The 23,657-nt window shown below is 38.8% G+C and overlaps 1 protein-coding gene across 1 annotated transcript in view; it reads right to left on the bottom strand.

The window, feature by feature from the left end:
- Positions 1-23,657, bottom strand: part of prex1 (phosphatidylinositol-3,4,5-trisphosphate-dependent Rac exchange factor 1) — an 84,557-nt gene that overhangs the window by 52,600 nt on the left and 8,300 nt on the right. Inside the window, exons 2-6 of the mRNA XM_026915790.3 lie at positions 8,276-8,341; positions 8,007-8,129; positions 3,016-3,120; positions 2,744-2,845; positions 1,864-2,025 (exon numbers count right to left, since the gene is read on the bottom strand). Coding sequence (XP_026771591.3) covers positions 1,864-2,025; positions 2,744-2,845; positions 3,016-3,120; positions 8,007-8,129; positions 8,276-8,341 — 558 coding nt within the window. The remainder of the gene's footprint in view (positions 1-1,863; positions 2,026-2,743; positions 2,846-3,015; positions 3,121-8,006; positions 8,130-8,275; positions 8,342-23,657) is intronic.

Below are 23,657 nucleotides of genomic sequence, written 5' to 3'. Positions count from 1 at the left end.
ACATAGACAGATAAAGAAATAGAGAGTTTTATGTTTAAGACAATATGGAGTTTAAAATATCATCAACCAACATAAACAGAGCTAAATAAAAATGTTCCAAGATGCTTCTGATTGCTTAATACTGAGTAAGTTACTCATTTCGGTATCAGTTTCAGAATCAATGAGTACAAAAGAACATGTACTCTGTCTGAAAAAAAATGGTATTGATGCATCCCTTCTTTTTCTTCTTTTTTTTCTTCTTCTTCTTCTTATTATTATTACTGACCCTGTAAACACTCTATACGCAAAGTAAGTAAAGCTATAGCTATTACTGCATTTTTTAAATGTATATATTGATTTAATGTAGTACATGTACATATATACTAATATATTTTGATACTTATGTAAAGATTAAAGTGAAATCATTGCGTAATAGCAGAAACCACAGATTCTCGTTTGTACTGATCATAGTGCTTTTGAAATAGCCTAAAGTTAAGTTTTTCAGTCTGTTTCTTTCTGCTCAAGCTCCACGCTCTGTCCCTAAGGAAGCACAGGCGTTCAGGTTTGTTTGATGTCATGAAGTTGAACCTGCACAAGGCTTTTGACCGTCAATAATTGATTTCATCCGGGGAGAATGTTCCAGGCTGCCTTTGAACAGGATGTGATTTTCCATGCTTTGCAGGTGTGTGTGCGCAAGCCTGAGACTCCATTTTGTCTCCTTAATCAATGGTGTGTCCAAATGGGTCGATTGCAGCGCTGGTACAATGTCTGCTCTTGATTCTGCACTCTCTGTCCATTAGAGATGATTTACATTAGGCTCGATAGAACCTACTTGATTAAGCACTTACAGCAGACTAGCGATCTCTTGGAAATATCAGCCTGTACAAGGCATTCAACACCACTTAACATGAACTAAATCCTACAGCAGCACTTTTGCTGATGGCATTACCTTGTAAAATGCACATGGAGGCAAAACGCAAGGTATCATTATATACCATGTGATGATTTCATAACCATGGAAAATTTAAGTTAGCCATGTGTCTTCCCTGCATGCACTACAATTCTTCAGTCAGCTGACTTTGCTGAACCATAGCACGCAAGTGTCTGGACTGGAACATAATGGAGCTCTGTTGTGAGCTGGGAAACACACTGAATGGGAGGACAGTGAACCACTGTGAGTGACGCTGCTCTATAGGAAATAACACAGCACGCACTGCCACTGAAAACTAGCCTAAAAGTTCCCAAAACCAAAAAAACATGATGAGAAGTACAGGATCATAATGGGGGGAAAAGCTGGAATGCACAGAGAGAGAGAGAGAGAGAGAGAGAGAGACACACACACACACACACACACACACACAAAGAAAGGGGGGGCATACAGTAGCATGTTCTGAGCAATCAGCTGATCTCCTGGGTAACAAGCTGACTCTTTTGCATTAATGCTTCCTGTTTCTCTTTATGGTGTTTCTAAACAAAATGTCACCATGGATCCAGTCTGAGCAAACAAGGAAATTCACCAACACTACATAATCTCTCTTAAATAAACTAGACTACCTCATACTAAAACAGGAAACTCTGACCTACTAAAAGTTGCACCCATGTGTGTACATGTGCCACATTCTGTGCTATTCTTCGCAGTCATCTGGCCAGCACCTAACAACACTGGTGGTGTTTTGAGGTAGCAAGTGTTGGACGGCGATGTTTTAAATACCTCTAGCAGCCTGTCTAGGTCTAAGAATATGTTCAAAATATTATCTCATCACATATACAAACAAAAGCCCTATGTCTCTTACGCTTGGTGTATATAAATGTAGGCATTATAGATGGGAGGACAATAAAACTGACTTGAAAATAAACACAAACACATTAGCACTGTGCACTGACCTCCCAGCCCTCTATGTGGGACTGGAGCTGCTCAAGAGCCTCCAGTTTTTCCATCTGTCTCTTCGTTTCATTGATATTAGAGCACACTTCCTTCATGGCCTGCAGAGCTTCCTCCACGGCCGGGTAATCCGCATGCTTCTTAGGCGTCCTTTTCAACAGCTCCTACAGCGGACACATGATACACAAGCTTAGTGCAAAGAAATCACACAGAAAGAAAGAAAGAAAGAAAGAAAGGAGACAGACAGAGACACTGACAGGCAGACAGACACACAGACAGACACATAGACAGATAAAGAAATAGAGATAGAGACACAGAGAAACAGACAGAGACACCAAAAGACAAACAGACACACTGGGACACCGACAGACAGACAAACAGACATAAAGACAGACAGGGACACTGACAGATAGAGACACAGACAGACAGAAAGACAGACAGACAGGTAGATCTAGAAACACAGACATATAAACAGATGAAGAGACAGTCACAGAGAAGCACAGAGAGACAGACAGAGAGAGACACAGACAGACAGACAGACAGACAGACAGACAGATAGACAGACAAAGTGATAAAGACACAGACACACAGACAGATGCAGAGACACAGTCAGATAAACAGATAAAAAGACAAACACAGAGACACACAGTCAAACCTAGACAGAAAAACAGATAGACAGAGAGAGACACAGCAGAATTACAGACAGGTAGACAGTTAAATAAGTAGATAACTAATAAAATAAATAAATAATTAAATAAATAAATGCCGTAACAGAGAGGTGGACCAGACAGGCAGGCAGGCCAGGCAGACAGACAGACAGACATACAATCTCTAGAATAAAAAAAAACAAAAGAAAAGAGACTAATGATGCAGCACTGGTACCTTGAGCAGGAGAGGGTACTTGCAGATCCTCTGAATAGGCGAGAGCAGGTAACCCTCCAGAGGAACATCTGTGCTCTTCTTCCCACCCAGCAACATGCAGTGCTACAACCGAAACACACACTTATGTCCATGAGTTTCGTTTTTTTTGGTTTTTTTTTTTACTTGTGCTTGGCTTACGAGCATATCTACATAAATCAGCTTTATAACACATAAACAACCACTTCGCTAACTTTAAACATTACTCTGTAGATGTGTGCTTAAGCAGTGCTCACCAGTAAGAAGGTGCGGATGTGGGGGATCTTATTGAGCTCCATCAGCAGTCTGAGAGCTTTCTCATGGTTACTACAGTATTCTCCATACACTGAGAAGCGGTCTCTCTGGATCGGGGGAAAAAAGGTTATCAACACAACAGTCCATCGGCGCACTAAAAGGGTTTACTTCTGTACTGTACTTGTAAAACAGGAATGTGTGTGTGATACATTGCCAGGCACCACTCAGCAGATTTGCCTATTTCACATACTGTAATTAGCAGTACTCTAAATACAGCTTTGATGAAATGTAATTACTCCATCCACTGAGACCATAATGCATTGCAAGAGAGCTTGAACATGCTTCGTATTACTGCAATGGGAATGAGCTAGTAAGCTTATTGCCAAAAATGCAGAATCTGATGCTACACGTCAAATAACTTTTGCATTACAGAAAGAACGGGTTGTAAAAAAAAAGAAGAAATCAGACAGTTTTTTTTCGTTGTTTTGGGGGGATTGAACCAAATACAAATACATTATTTGAGCTGAACAGATAATGTATTCTATATACAGACAGGAATATGAGGTGCGTTATTCTTTTTTTTTTTTAAGAAAGCTTACTAGAAAGGTTCACAGGACATCAATTTGTGTCTAACCCTGCGTCCATACTAGCTGTCCATGTCGCTTGCAGTTTGTCTGCTGTGTTCGTGTACCATCTGTCCGCCATGTTTATTTCCGATGAGAAAGAGTAGTAGCCAAAATGTACAGCTTATAGCACACAACTCTCTGCAGTATACAATGTAATTTTGTATAAAACTGTTTAAAAATACATGTAAAATGTTTTCTAATATTTTAATAAAGAGAAACAAGTTTCAAAATTGATTGTTTGATATATTTTATGCACCAGGCTTCATATTAGCTTTGTTAGCAGATTAGCAACGCAAGCTAACTGTACTAGCTACGTACACTCACCAGAGGCACCACCTCTATATCTATATATCTTCTTCTCATTAGTTAAACAGAAAAAATAACACAATATTGTGGAAATTGGCTGTTGGATTTACATGAAACATGCCACGCTTTGTGTTAGCTATTAGCAAATTAGCAGCACAAGCTAACTGTATTAGCTACAAACACTCTCCAGAGACACCAACAATCGCTGCTAGTTCCTTTATGTTTTTTTTTCATAATGAGAGGGCATATATGAGAGGATAAAAAGGAATCACGGATATAAAATTTTCTTGCATTTTTTCAAGTCAGTCAGTACACAGGAACTAATTGCAAATAGGAACTAAAGTTTGTGAGAGAGGAAATAAAACTTTGGCATATCACAGATGCCATACAAGTCTGAGGAATCTTTCGAGCCAATTGTTTGGATTTATCACACTCTCGCTTTGTTACTTTGTCGCCTGCAGCTGAAATCGCGGCTCCATTTTTTAAAAAATCCTTTCAGTTTAGGCCATGCCCATTTCAGGTTTAAATCCGAATACAGATAGGAATATCTGAAGCACTAAACAGGTACAGACAGTGGCACAGTGTTACACCCCTAGTTTTTTTTTTTTTTTTTTAATTTACAGTTCATCTTAAAGACATAGAAATGCCTAGTGAAATCTTTCTTTAAGTGGGTCACAAACATGTGCCTCCTCCTTTTTCATTCAAACGGTAATGAAAGTAGCATTGAAGACGAGACTTGTTACACTTCTGTTATTCAGTACAGGAGCACAGGAATTGAAATTGAAGCTCATTGAAGTTTAAACCGAAGCAGCCAAGGATGCAAACCTTGAAGAAAACAGGAAGTGGTACACACAAGCACAGCAGGTCCTGGGTGTGTACCATCACCACATACTGTCTCTTCTGCTCAACTCTCTAGCCGTTAGCCCTGAGGAAAGCATCTGACATATTTGTATACTAGGGTCCAAAAGTGAGAACTGTTTTTAGTTCATCATTTAGCAAATACTACTATAAAAAAGCGCTCAGTTTTCAAAAATAGTCCTATAGTATTAGGCTACTAGAGCCGACTTTGTATAAAAGATGAGATATTTTTAATTATACCACAGAATTGTCGAATTCTCAATTATTATTGGTCAGAAGGTGTTGATTAATTCACAAATCACAGGTTGATATTAATGTGCGGATTACTTTATTTCAAACAACACTATGTTTTATTCTTTACCTACGATGGACCCTATTCTTCTTATGTTTTAGTCTTTACCTAAGTGAACCCTAACCATTCCAAAGACACGTTTATGTTGTCCCTCTCTCTGTCTGTCTATCTCTCACACTATCTCTGTATCTCTTTCTTTTTCTGTATCTCTGTCTCTCTCTCTACACACATTTTATATATATATATATATATATATATATATCTATATCTATATATATATATATATATATATATATATATATATATATATATATATATATATATATAATTTTTACTTAAGTCTGTCTCTCTCTTTATCTATCTCTACATCTCTGTCTCTGTCTCTCTGGCTCTCTCACCATCTTTCTCTCTGTCTAACTGACCCTTTGTCCATTTCTGTCTGTCTAACTGTTTCTAGCAAAGGATGTGATGCTCTCATCTGTTCTCATCTGTCTCTCTCTGTGTGTCTCTGCTTGTTGCTTTCTCTCTCTCTCTGTATATATATATATATATATATATATATATACACACACACACACACACACACACACACACACACACATAGTAAACTGTCTCTTTGTCCATCTCCGTCAGTCTAACTGTTTCTGTAGTGCCCTCTCTTTCACGCTCACTCTCTCTAAAATGTGGCAAAGGATGTGAGGCTCTCATCTGTTCTGCCTCTTCCACTTCTCCACTTCCTCTTAAGCGGTGAGTGTGGTTTGCAGTGTGTGTGTATGTGTAAAAGAGTCTGTGCATCATCATGATGCAGCCCTCAGAACCCATAACAACAAAAAAAACACTAGAAGCCTCTAGTATGTGTGTTATTTCACATCTGTTCTTATTTTTTAACATAAGGCAACCGATACAGTTCATCATTTCCACAGTGGCAAAACACTCCAAGTTTTAAACCTCAAAGTGAATTTGTAACTTTGGGCTGAGGCAGACATTTTAAACACTGTACATGCATGTGTCTGTGTGCGTCTCTTATGTCCTCATATCTGTAATCGCTTGTGCTTTCAGTCACCTATAACTCATATTAGTGTGGATGATGCAATAGTCAGAAGTATAATTTGTACTGAATTCTTGTTGATTTTTCCTAGCATAGTAAAAACTTTTTATTTATGATTTATTATTTATTCATATGCCAGTTCACATCTTCATTTCTTTAAACTTCAGCAGAACCTTTGCATTAGAAATAAACCAAGAAGTACTTAAGAAGTCAGTCTGTACATTATCAGTGGAATATTTAAACTAAAATATTCCACTGATAATGTATAGACTGACTGTATTATACAAACACTTCAAGCTAAAATTAAATCTTGCTTTAAATGTGAAAGCAGTCCCCCATTGAGTACTCTGACCAGAGTCAGCAGTAGAATTCAAAGCATCACAGAGACAGAAAACTCGATCCGATTTCTCACCCTGCCACCCAGAGAGGAGAATTCAAACCCCAGACAGCTTGCTTTCATTTTTAAATTGAATTCCTAATCTGAAAGCTCACACTTGGGTCTAAAATAACCCAAACACTTTATTTCTTCCTCTGACAGACTTTTTTTTTTTTCCTCAATTAATGCACAATAGTGGGTCTTCACATTGCAGCTAGGAATCACAATAAAGTAAATTTTCACAATGATGCATTGCAGTTAATCACTAGATTAAAACTTTTACCCCTCCAATGTGCTATTTTTAGATAGCTCATTTCAACCCCAGTGTGTGCACAAGAGGTGCACAACTGTTCAAAAGCCTGCTCTTCCTGAATTATGCAGTGACTCATGCTTTCTGGCTTGATGTGGGCTAAAATATACCTCTAATACCCTGGTTACATCAGCAAAGCAGATATTTAAAGTAGTAAGCCTCAAGTACACAAAAGGTAGAAGAATAGTCAATGATTTTATTTCCACATGGGGAGGATACAGAATCTAAACAGATATGATAATGTGTCAAGTCTCACATGGAGGTAATATTGTTGTAAAGTTGAAGTTAAGGTGAATTTGGGTTAAATGCTGGATTTCAGTCAGCTTGAGTGGAAGGTTTTGTTTTGTTGCGAGGGATTTATGGGATTACAGTTTGGAAATGACATCTGCTGATACTACAGCACTGTAATATTATCCAGTCTGATTGGTCAGAAGGTGTTGATTAATTTTACTATAACAGCAGCTCTGACAATAGTCTGGCTGTAAGGCAAATCACGGGTTTTTAATAACACACTCAGTGTAACATGCTATCGTCTCTTACACTCTCTCTAATGGCAGATGCTACGCCAAATGGATTTTTACCAAAAAAGCCTGCCTAATTGTTTATATGATGAAGAGATGTTTATTTAACATTTATGGAAGGAGTCTCCAGTGTGCAAAGCTGTGACTACTTTTTCTGACTCAGGAAAGTCTCCAGGATAGAGGACTTAGCAGTTTTTTTTGTCTTATTAACTTCAAGAGTACAGAAAAGAGAGGCCACTGAGAGAATGACTCTGTGCAGCTGCTATAACATAAGTAATAACAGAAATTAATTTGTCCAGCAAACTTAATTTGCTCCACAACAATAAACAGATAAAAAGTGTGACATGTTGCTCTTTAGCAAATAAAAAATGTAATAGTAGGCAATGTACTGTGGTATAAGAGGAATAGAACACTTCAAAACATTATTGGAAAATAATGAACTTCCGTGTGGTAACGGAATCACACTACTTTGTCGTTGATTATTTTCCTATATAATCATGCCCCATTGTGTTTTATTCCGGGGTTAATGTAGATCACTGTGATCCCATAGATCATATATGTAGAAAGCTAAAATTATAACATATTTGAAACACATCTGAGACGTCAGATGAATGTCAGTAGAAGATTAAAGGTTAGGTCATTAAGAGGAGACTCACAAACTGGAGGAAGACGTGGCCGAGCGCATGCTGAGGCTGAGGCTCGGGCTGCAGACTGGACTCCAGCGCAGAGGAAAACTCCCGGTGTACATCCAAGATCTCTTCAATGTTGGAGAACAAGATCTAAGAACAGCAGAAAAAGAAGTAGTAGTGTTGACAACAAGTCTAACATTCAATAAAAAGTTTTATTGCTCACATTCTTCCCCCCTTTTGCTTGTCTTGGGTCGTTAGTGTATGCAAATTTGGCCTGAGTGTGTCACACTTTGTACCTTGACTTGTTCTGGTGTCAGACACTGCTGATTTTCTCCCATCTGTCTGATCCTCTGGAGAAAGGCCTAACGAAAAGAATGAAAGAAAACACATGGTTATAATGATGTTATTTTCCAGCAACAGGATGATGAAATGAATGTTTGTGATCACAATATTTTGGCAATAAATTAAAACGAACTGGTAAACCTATGATGTGTCACGATTAAAGATTTGATAAAAAGAATTATTTACTTTTTATTGATCACATCAGTCACATAATTAAATAAAAAAAAAACCCTAGTGAAAACTTCTGGACTCTCTCAGATTTGTCCAAATGTTCAAAAACAACATCGTTTGTCAGTAACAGATAGACTGTTGATAGAGATGTTTAAGGTTATAAGAATCTGCAGCTAAAGGAATATGATTCAGCACTGCGTACACACATGCAGATTGGAAAACATTTGAGCATTAATAGACAGATTATGATGCTAATAATTAGTACAAATTAGAAAAAAGGTGAATAACGCTTATACTGTGTGTGACATCCCTGTCATGCTGCTGTCACATGATCCAGAGACAAGGGAGAGACTATAAGAGATCTCACATCCATGGCTTTGTGTGGGTGAGTGGGTGTCTCCCCTGAAGAAAACGACTCTGCCACTCAAAGCCTGCTTCTAATTATGGCTCTGTAAATCTATTCTCAGCAGCTGGCTCACTCTCTGCGGCGTACACTCACTCCAGCCTGCGTGTGCTGAATTACCTGACACACTCCCAATCGTCTCTGACGCTGTAATTCTCAGCATGAGCAGTGCTATCTCTCTGTCCAACTGTCTCTCACCTTTCTACATCTGCATGCTGCGTGTGGGTTCGTGTCCAGGTCTGCGGCAGTTCATCTCTTAGCCCTTCTCAAATTTAATCCACAGTCTGCCTTCATTACAGATTCTTCTGTTTTGTTTTTACCTTACTGACTGTTCCGCTTGTCTCTGTCCGTGTCCTTTGCCACAACAGCATGACAAGTGCCACATTTAGGAGTACCACTCCCCTGCCCGTGTCGTGCCAAGCCTTTCAGCCCTGCCCTTAATGACAGACCTTGTCTCCCACTTACACGGCAGCCCCAGACGCCCTGCACACACGCTGCTCCTCTGGGGGTATTCACTCCTGCAAATTATCTCCCCTTAAACCAGCTATTAGCATTTTTGTGTTTTAAATCCTTAGGTCGGTGTCTTGAGTGTTCTGGCATGAACATTTAAAGGCATATCGGCAGATGTAAAGCCACCTCCTGGAGTTTCTACACTGTAGGCTAAAACATACGAGTCGTTTTGCAAATTGCATGCTTATGTAATGCTCTAGACTATTTTTGAGTATGCATAACTATCCAGTATGTTCACAACGAGAACTTGTAGATGGATGGCATGGAGGAAGCACTGGTAGAGTGTGGTACACTTCTGTCTCTTAAAACTAGAATGGTCAATAAACTGCCCATTACGTAAGAAATAAAACACATGAATATAGGAAAATAATGGAAAAACTATCAACAACGGGGATGTGCTGTCACCCTGAAGTTGATTATTTTCCTAGAACAGCACACCCTGAAGTGTTTTATTCCTCTTATAACACAGCAATTTGCCAAAGCTAACAAATATTTATTTATTAAAGAAAAGCACATCATACTTTTATCAATTTATGGGTTTAAGATTTAATGTTGTGGAACATCTGTGAACAAGTTAGTTCCTGTTCTCACTTATGTTATAAACAGTAGTTGCATCACCAACCTCCCTTTTTTCCTCTCTCTTGAAGCTAATAATAAGAAAAAAAATGCAGCTTGTCACATAATTTAGAAACCACAAAGAGCAAAGTCCTAAGACTTTACCTGCGGCAGAACATTTTAAAGGAACAGCTTTACCTTAAAGCGCTGACATTGACTGAAGCGTTCTTTCATAAAAAAAAAAATTAAACATATCCTTAAAGAAAGACTCACCAGAGAAAAGTCTACATGTTTTTCATGTTAAAATTGTTTTTTTTTTTAAATGTGCTTATTGTTAGGCTTAAATTATGGGAGCCATACAAAATCTCTGTGAATGATGTGTCACCATAGAAAAGATATCATATCAGAATTAGTGCATTAATATAAACCTGTGATTTGCCTTGCAGCTGATACTACATCAGATCCATACTGTTATAGAAAATTAATCAACACCTTCTGACTAATCAGATTCAAGAAACAGCACAGTGGCATAAAATAAAAAAAAACATGTAGCACGGCAAACACTTGCTTACTTTCACTGCAAAAATATCGTATCAAATTAAAATATCTTGAATATTGCTGAATTTTCAAACTGAAATTGTCTTGTTCTTTTAGCAGATAATGTTGCTTCATTCCAGAAATCGATGCCTGAAATAAGCAAAATCATCTGCCAAATTGTGAACAACATGATTTTAAGCCTGAAATTGTTTTTTTTAATCAATAAATGGGATTAATAGTCTTATATTTGTTTTATCTTAATTTCATTATGAGGAATATTAGATAAATTCACCTATATTCAAAATATTTTCACTTGCTGAGAATTTTTTTTCCCATTGACTATAACAATGAGTAGCTTTAAACACCTCTCATGTACAGTATGTTCATATTGAATCACGAAGTTCTGTTTTAGATACTAATCTTCCATCTTACGTATTAGATCATAGTATTCTATTCAAGACATTTAAAGATTGCCTTGTGTGTCTCTGTGTGTGTGTGTGTGTGTGTATATGTATGTATATATGTATGTATGTGTATATATATATATATATATATATATATATATATATATATATATATATATATATATATATATATATATATACACACACATATATATATAAACACACACAGCCCCATCATTACACCCTGCAATAAAAGGTGCCTCTTAAAGTATGACATGCCCCACTCCAAAAATAAAGCAGTGGATATACTCCTTCTGAACTAAACATAGAGCTCAGCTCCCCAGAGTAGAATAACTTGACACACACAACTGATACCCGATTAAGACGTACTCCGGCGTTATGCTGGTGACAGCACTATATGCCGTTTTGTGAGTAGCCTCTGGCAGGATGGAGGGGATCCATCCTTCATGCGTGCACTAATGAAATTTCCCATATGGCAGATCCAACTCATCCTGACTGGAATCATCCATGTGTGTGAGATGGCCAAAAGAGCCACAGGGCCGAAAGCCAGGAAGCTGAGCATCCGTAAAGCCCGTAGTGAGAGACAAACGGGTGGGCGGTGGCGGCGGGCACGAGACAGACATCCTACCTGTGACCTCACATATGAGTAACCTAAGACTAATGTGCATGTTTAAGATCATTACACTGGGAATTATATGAGAAAGCATTTGTTTATAGCTACAACAAAAGCACTAACTTGTTTTGTGGATGTCCCATGACATTAAATGCAAATATAAAAAATTATATGTATATATAATATATGTATATGTATGTATTATATATATATATATATATATATATATATATATATATATATATATATATATATATATATATGTCATTCTTTAATAATTTTTTTTTTTTCAATCGCTGGCAAAATGGCTGCGGTACACGAGGAATAAAACACTTCAGAACGTTCTGTTAAAGGCTGAGCCGCATCACATCACCCAGTTGTTGATTATTGTGTTTTATTCCTTTTTCTAATAAATGCTGCATCTTATTTACAGTATGGATTTGTTTCCATTTTATCGTCACTCAGCCTTAACTACAAATGCCGCAATCCTTTGCTGACTACCGCATATCAAATGATATGATTAATCTTCAGTAACTGGAACAGAGGGCATATTTCATAAGACAGAAGACAGACTGTGGGTGCTGCATGTCCTGTTCCTATGCAGCAGATGACTTCAGTCTTTAACGCCTTCGATGCCAGCGCTGCATCACCACGACTCACTTCACTGACGTCAAAAGGCAGGTAAATAAACATATCTGGTATGCTTCTGCCTCGCTTCCATGGCAACGGTTGCTGTTCCTCCGGGAGACCGAGTGTGTGAGGTAAGTAATGGTAGAGGCCAGGTAACACAGAGATTACATGAGATTTAAAATTCATCTGTTCCCTCATGATTTGATCAAAGTGGTCACACAAGACATTTGTTGCTTATGGCGTATTAAATGTCAGCCTGGGAAGTGCAGTTTCTTTGTGGCGTGATGCCTTGTCAAGGCATGTGTGCATACTAGTTAACTGAAAATCAAGCAGAGCTATACTGAATTATGAATTGTCACAATAAGCTTTTCTGAGAGAATAACAGGTGCTTCTATAATATTGAAAAACATCTCAAAGTTATAGATCTATCGCTGATTGAATGTTAAAATCTATTGTTTTCCCAGTTTCATTTTTCACTCTTTGCCTTTTAAATATTTTTAATTGGTTTAAAATGAGCCACTGCCTTTTACTGAGACTTAGAAATAATTATGATACATATTGTGTATTGTGATGTCTTCAAATATCATGATGGAATCTTTTTCCCACACCGACCACCCCTTATATCAGTCGCTTATACCACAGTGCTGCTGAATTCTTGATTCTGATTGGTCAGCAGCTCTTACAGTAGTTTCGGTCTGAAAGGCAAATCACACTTTTTTATTAATGTGCTCATTCAAATATGTTATAATTTCTATAGTAACAACTCATTCACAGATACTTGTATGGGCACTCCACATAAACAGATTAAAAATGTGTGTGATCATCGATATTGTGAAATTTGCTGTGAGAAAACATTGGTCATTTTTGAAAGGAGTCTCCAGTGTCAGCTCCAGTGTCATCTGGCAAGAAACTTTAAGTTTCTTGCCAGGAGAAAACTTCAGGTCTTCACGATGGAGGGTTTTGCTGTTTCTCGTTAACATGGCAAGCTGCATTTTATAGCTTTTTTGGCTGGTAAGGGAATGACTGTTTGCTGCTATAAAGTAAGTTATAGCAGGATCTAACTTGGTTTTTCTGGATGTTCTACAACATTAAATACATCAGGTTATCTTTTAATAAATAAAAATTGGCATGGTTGACAAATTGCAATAGCCCAAGAGGAATAAAACACTTGCTGAACAACTCCGCTTCTCATCAGTGTTCCTAGAACACTATGCCCTGTCTTGTTTTATTTCTTACTTAATAAATCCTCTGTCTTTCAGGTCTTTTCAAGATAATTTACATTTGCTGATTTGGCTTATGCTTTTATCCAAGCAGACCAGTGCCTTAATTACTGATCCTCAGTTAATGAGAGACAAATGCCCTCTGCAATGCATGCTGGATCCACAAACAGCTTTGCATTAGCCTGTAAAACAAAGCTTGTTGATGCAAGCTAACATAGAGCAGAAAGATGGTGTAGTTCAATCAGAGCCTGAGTACTGCGGCTCTCCCGCTGCAGCTGGTGATCAGAAGGATCACATTACCCGCCGGATGAGAGCCCAAGGCAATCGCGACGAGAAAAGAAACAGGCAAGTGTCCATATGTCTCAGCCAAAGCAATCTGTTCTCTCAGTGAACTGTGGGAAAAAAAGTTATCACAATGGCAGTGTTGGTGACCTTAACTAAACACCGGTATGAAGTCAGGGACAGGATGGGTCTCGGCCTCTCGTTTTAGGAAGGAAATGACACCATGCCTATCCTGAAAAGACCTGCCGCTTCCCTACCAACACAATAAACTAATACTGTTGATTGTTTGGAGACGATTTCTTCTAAACTGCGCTCTATGGAGCCTGAGCTGGGGCAGAGAGATGGGGAAGAGGAGATGCAGTAGCTTGCACTGCCTTTCACCTTTGTACTGGAGATGGCTGAGCACCGACAGCTCAGACTCTTAGGAACAGAGGAGCTAGTCACACACACACACACACACACACACACACACACACACACACACACACACAGAGCACCAAAACAGACAAAGCAGTGTGAAATCAAGGCACATTTATCCCTATAAGTCATGTTTAAACTCCATGTTTCACCCTTGTAAGTAGCCGATACAGACTGCAGGTAGACGCTTTGCTTCCCTTAAACACAAAAATGAGATTTTTTTGTAAATGGTAAGCCCTGGCTGAGTGGCTGACTCAGATTATATAGACTGTTGTTTGGGATCAATTTTAGCATAAAAGTCACATTTTTCGATTTATAATACAGACTTTCTGTATTTATTAACTGTGTAGCTCATTTTACGATGTCTCTTAATATTCTCAACAACTTGAACCTGGTCCTGATACCTCGAAAGTTTTAGCTGTGGAACCTGCATCCTAAACTAGGTAGCTAGCAATGACAAAACAGGCTAAATCAAGGCTCAGACCCTGATACCTGCTTGTTTACTAGCAGTAAGCTAGCCAGCCAGCTAACTTACCTAATGTTAGTGATTGATATGGTATATTTTTTGACAGGTTTGGCTATTGTTAAATTGTTGAGAATATAGTAATGCAAATCCCGAGTGAGTTTACTGTAAACCAGTTTACTGGTTACTAGAAGTTTACTAATCAACTAGCATACTGATCCTGCACTGTCTAGCCGGCTAGCTAACTTAGGTAATGATGAACCAAATATTGACTGTTACAGTACATTCTGACAGGTTTGCCTACTGAAAAATAAATCATTGAGAATTTGACAATATAAATCATTTATACCTGTGACAAATGTGAACCAGTTTATTAGCACTTTACTAGTTGACCAGCTAAACGCTAGTAAACTAGCTAGCCAGCTATCTAACTTGGCTAATGATTAACCTACTGAAAATAAATCACTGAGAAGCCTGAGCTAGTTTGCTGGTAAACTAGCTAGCTGACTAGCTAACTTAGCTATTGATCTAACTGTTGACTGTTAGAGTTCATTCTGACAGATTTGAAAAATGATAAGCACTCAGAATATGACAGTACAAATCATGTCTACAAACATGAGCTAGCTCACTAGCTGTGAACTGGGATTTCAGAGGATAGATCCTTGAATAAATGTGTTCATAGTCCATTTTTAGCCATTTCTATAAATGGACTATGAACACATAAAAAATTGAAAAATGACATGTTTAAGCGTAGTTAATTTACCAGCTCTTGGAGTGCATACTGTCATGACACATGAGCATGTGAACAATAAGAACAAAACATGCAACTTGTGGCCAGCTTGCAGACTCAAATGACATTTGGGCTGAGCAAAAGTGGCACAAGACAATGGTCCGCACACTTTGAGGTTAATGTAGGCTAAGTATCTAACCATGTGAGAGAACCTTACTGCATGAAAACATGTATGCTGTCTGAACTGACGAAAAACAACAGAGCTGGATAGCAGCCATCTACTGCAAACCACATGTAGAATCCGCAGTCTCGCTGCAGCTGCACGTCAGCATATAGTGCACATGAAGCAAACACAAGCGATCTGAGTAGTAGAATAAAGGATGCACACTGGGTTTAGCCTCGTTATCACAGGGGAATGTCAAAGGTGTAATTAGACCTTTATTGTCAATGTTAATGTCTAGGAGGAGAACCACAGGCTCCTCAGTCACAGAAAGCTCAACACTCAATGCCAACACTCAAAAGCCATTTTGTGTCACTTTCACACTTTCTCACAGGATCAGACACTGAAGTACTGCTAGTAAATGGCCATTCTCACAGGACGGTGTGAAGTCTTTCATTAGCATGCTAACACGCACTAGCCTGTCCCATTCTAATAAACAAATACTTCTACAACTCAATTAGCCAGGAGTACACGCAGCTCAACTAAATGAATCGATTTGGCAAACTACCTGTTTGGCATCTGCAAGATCAAAATAAGGAAAAAAGTCACTCAAGCTGTGTAATTTGTTATGCTTAACCTCTTAAATCAATAAAGGACACTAAATAGATTTCTAAGACTTTTTTTTCGTAAAACTTGGTTTTCTCTGTGTCTTTGAGTGTCATGTCCAAACTGAAGCCAGAACCAAGCACATGAAATCACTGTGTATGTGTTTCTATTTCCCTGAAGAAATACATCACAAATGATGGTAATTCTCATTCAAGCAGAATGAAGTTCATGAGGGAAAAGTAAAACAAACTGGTTAGAGTTCTCTTTCTGACAAAACAAAAAGAGGAAGGATGTCCTCGGACAGGAAGCGCTGCAGTGTGAAGAGGCCACGGGCAGTCAGATGCTTTCGGTGCACCAGATCATGCCACATCTGCACATGCTCTTGCAGCTTTGAGCTTCTTTCATGGCCACAACTCATCAGCAATAAGACACGGCATCTTGATCAACATTTTTCAAAGTGCAATTTTATCTACAAGACCCTGATAAAATGAATAAATAGGGACATAGATACATAAATAGGGACTAAAGACTTTATTGTCGACTTAAAGTACTTTATAGTGTTTTGCAGAAATTGTTCTAGCTGTTTTTGTTATTAAATGGGCATTTTAGCCAAAAAAAAAAACTAAATCCAGTTTTACACTGTGCAATTTCAGATCTGGAGGTAATAAGGATGTTTTGCTGTCCATTAGCACGCATAGAGGCTTTGCAAACTCAGTCTTTTTCGGGTCAGGCATGTAGGCTGGTAACATTATATTAATGAATGTGAGGCAGTCCATATTTTAAATGATTGCTTGCTCAAACCCTTTGTGTTTCAAGTTTCGTGTAATATTATGCCATACTCTTACTCATCAGCTGTCTTTGGTTGCAACAACACTAAACTAGGTGCACACATCATGCGTTCTAAATCACCAATTTGAAGTTACGTCAAATTCTTTTAGGATGTGAAAATTGTATGGTGTAAACCTGGCTTTATACATAAACATAAGATAATCGTTAATGAATGATTGAATATCGTCAGCACCCACAACAAACAAATTTACAAATGTACAAATGCAAATTCAAGTTTGGAGTAAAATATCACACCAGCGTTGACTCAAAGTGAGGCAATGGGAAGAAAGCTGCAGCTGTCAACAAATTTCATTAAGTTACTTTCATATACACTGTATACTCTATATATTGCTTGATATGTCAAGCAATATAAATGTATTATTATTCACTTTATTCAGTCCATGTATAGGTGTTAATCTATGTACTGTGTGTTCATATAATGACCCTACAACTTTCACAACAAAGCTAATGAAATCAGACTGATGGCCATATGTTGGGAGGAAAAAGCTCACTGACCGTATCCCTGTGTTCCTGTCCTGCTCCAAATGTAGAGGGTGGCAGAAGGTTAGACATGGGTGACAAGCTTTTCGTTTGAAGTGAGCTGCTCAGGCAAGCATGGTCAGACACAGAGAGGTAAAGACACCCAGACAGGCCATATGCTCTCCTAGACAGTACCCTCATCCAAGAAGACTCAGGGTCAAGGGCCTGCTGCCGTGACCTTCTGCCATCAGCACACTAACCACGCTTCGGCTGACCTAGCAGCAAGGTTTATGCTCAGTAAGCACCAGCTGTATAACAAAACCTGAAAAGTGCTTCATGTGTGACTTCATTTCTCACCCAATGCAAGCATAACTGAAACCTTTATACGCTGCTTAATTTGTGTGACTCAGTATGTCAAGTTACAAGGGAATGTATTGCTTATATTACTGTAAAATTAAATTTAAAAAAAGGAACAGAATTCTGCACTTTTTTTCTGTTTTACAGTAAATCAGTAAGTAAAACAGTGAGTCAGAATGACCTACAGCTGCAGTATGAATATAACATAAGGGAATCCTCAACAAAACATACTTTTGCTTGGATCATCATCAACCCCACTACAAATTGGAATTAATCACTAGTTTTAGTCACTAATGTTTTACTGATACAGTGTCAGTTTTCTCTAAATGGTTCACAGTTAAGTGTTTGTCAACATTCTTAAAAATAAAGGTTCTGATATGATGCCATTGAGACAGGGTGAGATTTCCGGACATATGTCTATTAATTGTAGTAATTATGATTGATGATGATCGCAGGGGATAAGTGATCTCTGTATAAAATACAGAAATGGGAGTGTCTTCACAGTGTATGCATGGTTGTCACAGTAAAAACTACATGCACACTACATACACCTCATTTTAATACAAATTGTTTGTTTTGACATTAAAGGGCTTGTTATAGGACTTGGGGCTGTGCACACTGTGCTTGAGTATTAGTAAGTCACATGACCATAACAAGTATGTAGGTTTTATTTGTGCTAGGAACTCAGTAACTTACCTAAAACCCCCAGAAGAGCTGCTTCTCTGACAAGACCTTTTAAATCATCTGTATTTTATTGTTCTGCATTTTAAACAGTACTTTTTTGTTTTCATTTTGATGGAGGTCAACAGAAAAAGAGTGCTTCCTGGAGTATCTTTGTTCTGAAGAAAAAGTACAAAACCTTTTTCCCCCCCCCACAGGACATGGCCTACTGGAATCCTTACCAGCTTGTCAATTTGGACAGGATTCATCACCTGTGGTTATGTCTACAGGTCATTTTACAGAAAGTAAAAACATACAGTGTAATCGTTCCAGATCTGTGCCCATGGGCCATAAAAATCACTGACATGACGGATTCAGATGAGACCCCAAAAATAATACACAACTACCTCACCTCCCCATGCAACACTAATCCGATCCGAACAGGGCTGTAGAAGTACCTTTTTGTTTCCTAAAGGACATTTTGACTGATGAATCTTTAACCATTTTCATCTTTGTGTGGTCCTTTATAGAACGTAATTGATCTATGGCATTGCTTTAAAGCACCTTTTCTGGCACTTTGGCTTGAAAATAAAGGGATCGTCTGGTTTTTTTGTTTGTTTTACACTGAATATACAACTTTTCAATAGCTCCAGATAACAAGCCGCCATTTCCTAATACGAGTTTCCTCTAAAAAGTCATAGCCATTTTGACCACAACTACCTCTAAAAAAAACTTTCTACTTTTTGCAGTTGTGGAGAAAAGTTTGTTTTAAGAAACCATGGACAAGTCTGACTTTTGCAATCACATGAATTTTAAAGGCCATGACCCTATTGTGAAAGTTAGGCAAAATATGATGTTCCATCAAATTATATGAGTACATACAGGACAAAACAAACGACCCATTATATTCAATATCTTAAAGCAGCAAAACTCTTAATAAAAACTGTACAGCAAAGCCCTGAAACCTACAGCATTAGTGAGTGTATTAACATGGCTCAGCACAAAAACTGACAGACGAGGGACCCAAAAATGCAGAAGTGTAAAATGCTCATGAACATTTTGTACGGCTAAAAACCTCAACACATGATCCCTGACGAACAGATGTAAAAACAGAAGTGAGACATTTAAAGAGACTTCTGCACTGTCAGGCAAATGGTGTGCACTGATCAGTTTGACAGCAATTTGTCCACAATAGCACCTATGTTATCAGGCCTTTACTCAATCCTACCACAGCTTGCCAGAGCACATCGTATCTAAGGAACCCTAACCATAAACATGATTTGAAAGAATGCACACAAAAATACCAAACACTTTACATTCACAAGACACTTTAATCATGTGGCAGCAGCACAATGCATAAAATCATGCAGCTAGAGCTGAAGGTGTTCAACATTAGAATGGGAAAAAATGTGAACTCAGTGGCTTTGACCACAGCATAGTGGTTGTTGGTGCCAGGCAGACTCATGAGTATTTCAGAAACTGCTCTCTGAAATCTGATCTCCTGGGATTTTCACTCACAACACTCTGCACAGAATAGTGCGGAAAAACAAAAACTATCCAGTGAGCAGCAGTTCTGTGGGCAGAAAAGGCTTGTTGATGAGAGAGGTCTACCGGAAGTCTACAGTAACCACTCTCTATAAATGTGGTGAGCAGAAAAGCATCTCAGACTGCAACACTCTGTATCTTGAAACGGATGTGCCACAACATCAGAAGACCACATTGGGTTCCACACCTGCCAGCCAAGAGTAGGAGTCTACAGTGGGCACGAGTTCACAGGCCAGTTGAAGATTGTTAAAAACCTTGTCTGGTCTGATTTAAATTCATTTCTGATTTAAAGTCGTGTACAAATAGGAAGAGCAAACTACAGACGAACAAGTGACTTAGCAATCTACTCGCTGATATCAATTGTTCCTCCACATACATGACCGCATGGGTTTCCTCCAGGTTCTCTGGTTTTCTCCCACCTTCCAAAAACATGCTGACTGGACGACTCGCTATGCTAAACGGCCCCTGGGTGTGAACGAATGTGTAAATGTGTGTGTGCATGGTGTATTGCCATCTCATATTCAGCGTTCCTGGGATCCACTGCGACCCTTACCAAAACGAAGTGGTTACTGAAGATGACTGAATGCATGTTTAATGTTACAGTATGTTTATTTTTGGTGAAAAGACTAATCCATATATGATATAGGAGTGCTTTTTATTATTTACTGCACAGTCATATACCCCAAGCTGAGAAAGAACATGCTATTACTAGACCAACTATCTTGATTTCTTTAGGAAAAAGTACATTGTGAAGCATACTGAATACAGTATGTCAATCATCCGTCAGTCTGAATTACATTTGCTCATAAATCCACTCTAATATGAAAAAATAATGGTATGCACCAATGACACCACCCCACCCCACCCCATGAACAAAAGTCTACGGAAGTGCTGAAATCTCACTTCACAGCTGAAAAGCAGCTACCACGCTCTCTACAGAGACAGTGAAAATAAGGAACAATGTGAGAGCTCTTTAAATACACAACAATGCAGGGAACTCAGAGAGATGTCCTGAAAAACTGGGGCAGTGTACAGTAAACAACTTCTTGATATTGAAAATTCAGCAACAAGAATTCAAGAAGTGTCACCAAGACGCTTTTTTTAGCCATCCAGCATTCTTTGTTTTTTTTTTCTATGCAATCTGGATCTGCTTTCCTCTGTGAGGGCCTTTCAAAACACAAAAACAATCTGATTGGATCCAGAAACTTGGACTTGTGTAGACTGACCTGAATGATTTGAAATACTCTTAAGCATTGTAATTAACTGGAGACTATCCAAAATCAAAATGTAATTCATTTAACATGATTGCAATTTAAAACACCACTGCATATTACTAATCTGATGGCATTTTCAAACTGAAACCAGGTGGAATCTGAATGATAGAACAACAGAATAAAATTCAGAATGAATTTCAGAGTCACGCATTTCCAGTCTTTCCCCTCAGGGTCCTCGTTTGGTTTTCCAGCCAGAGATAAAATAGTTAAGGCTGTTGAGTAGTGCTGAGCATTCTAAACAGAGATGTTTGGGACAAAATGTTGAACAAACTAATGCCCCACTGTCACCACTTTTCCACTCTTGTGTACAAGTGAGGTGCCAGTGCAGGCCAATCTGTTTCCCACAACGTGAGCAACACCCAAAACTGACTGAACCTGAGATTCCCGTTCCCACCAAATACTCAGATCAAAACAGAGCCAGCATCATCGAAAAGGCCCTTTCATGGCTCTCTGTGAGAATGTGCCTCGCTGCAAAAGAGTCCAGAGCCATTTTGGACACGAGGAAGGGGCCGTTTTGGCCGGCATGGCGTGAAATCGAATAAATAAAAACGAGCAAGGGGGGAGAAGAGAGAGGGGAAAATCCTCTCTTTGTGGCTGAGGCCCAGCGGACTGAGACAAAAGGGCCAGTGGCAGGAGAACTGGAGGGATGAAAGAGGGGAGCTGAGCTCGGCCCTTTCTCCCCATCACTCTGATTCACTGTCCCCCCTCCTCCTCCGTTCCGTTCCCTTCAGCCATGCCCGCACATACAAAGTCTTCTTTGAGCTCGGCCCCTTGTCTCTCACTTCCGCTTTGTGGGGCTTCAGAGTGCAGGACTGTTTGAGCTGCTTGCAGAAACGGAAACAAGCGCCTCTGCTAACGGTGTGAGATACATATGTTTATCAATATATCGTTTGTTAGTTATTATAACGTTATTGTAATGTAAATATTGTAATGTTTTGTCTTGTGATGACAGTTGGCGTGGCCGTTCTGACAGATCAGGGAATGTTTATGATCCTGTGACCATTATTGTGGTCAAAGTAATACAGGTCAGTCTTTAACCATATGAGACCACTGTGTTTTATACAGCATAGTTACATCACAATTGTAATATGCGTCAACAGTATTATCATTTGTCCATATTTGGCGGCTACATTTCTAGCATTGTGAGAAGCTTGGCCTCTAAACGTGGTGCAATTTACAAATGACGCAACATTAAAGAATACAATGCAAAATATACTACAGTCCAAGATTTTGCCTTTCAAATTGAACCTTTCCAATAAGGTCAGGATTCTAGTTACCACCTTTCCTATTCCTTTTATTTTTGGCACTGCTGCCATTCAAATCTCTAATTAGCATTCAAGCTCAGCTATTTATTACTGAACAATCTACTGCACGTTGCAGACTAATAAACACAAACGGCAAAGGCTCCCTCAACAACTTCCATCATTACGAGCTGCAAATAGCGGCACAATTAGTGCAAACAAGCACACTGATGTCAGCAACAGTGGAAAGGAGTTCTCTGCACCGACATGTGGCAGGGCAGATAAGATCTGAGAGCAGATTGGAGGAGCCATCTGGAAGGCGTTTGGCCTTCTCTCCGTGGAAGAGCGATTGGACTGGTGGAGGAGCAACATGAGAACCCAGGGGTCACACACTGCAGGGGGCGTAGGGGAGGGGAACAAATCCTGGGCTGACCAGTCAGGCCACACACACCAACTCTGATAATGTCCAAATGATAATAAAGTGATTTTTCTGTGATGGACCTAAAATGTGAGTGTTAGGAGAGAGGGTGTGCATGTAAGGGAAAGAATGAGTGAATGAGGTATGAGTCATTATTAATAACATCGCTTAATTCCCTCCACTTGTTATCCCATCCTACTGAGTAGTAACTGATTTCCATTACCAGATTGATTTGCAATTTGTAGTAATTAGTATAAGTGGACACATGATCTCCTCTGATGGGTCCCTCAAGGTGAACTGTTAGAAACTGATCTATTTAATCAGTTAACCCCTCCCTAATACAGTTCCAATATGCATAAACAAAACTGAATGGATGTAAACAATGAAATGGTATTAGCATATCAGCTAGCACTGCTGTACCACTTGGCAATAACAATAGTGAAAACCCTTTTAAACAAATGAGTCATATTGGGAATAATTGATATAAAACCTTGGTGTTGGATCAGGTCTATCATTTAGGATTCTGCACAGCAGAAGGACATTTTCTTTTGTGGCTGGACTGAAGGACTTTCCGTACTCACCACAAAAAAAACACATGATGGCATAACAAATGCTGATCTATGTCAGCAGCCTGACATGGCATTTCCAAACATGTAATAATTTCATTACATGTTACCGCAAACATAAGGTACTTGAGGCCCCAAGTTCCTTCTAGTTAGATGGTTAGATGTTCCACTGGCTTTAGAGCCCTTGAACCAAAGTTGGTCAAATCTGACTATAAATTAATGACAACCATAACCATATAACCTGG

This window comes from Pangasianodon hypophthalmus, chromosome 8 (assembly GCF_027358585.1).
Source record: "Pangasianodon hypophthalmus isolate fPanHyp1 chromosome 8, fPanHyp1.pri, whole genome shotgun sequence".
Taxonomy (NCBI): Eukaryota; Metazoa; Chordata; class Actinopteri; order Siluriformes; family Pangasiidae; genus Pangasianodon; species Pangasianodon hypophthalmus.
Note: the sequence above shows the minus strand (reverse complement) of the source record. Positions and strands in the feature narration are given on the sequence as shown.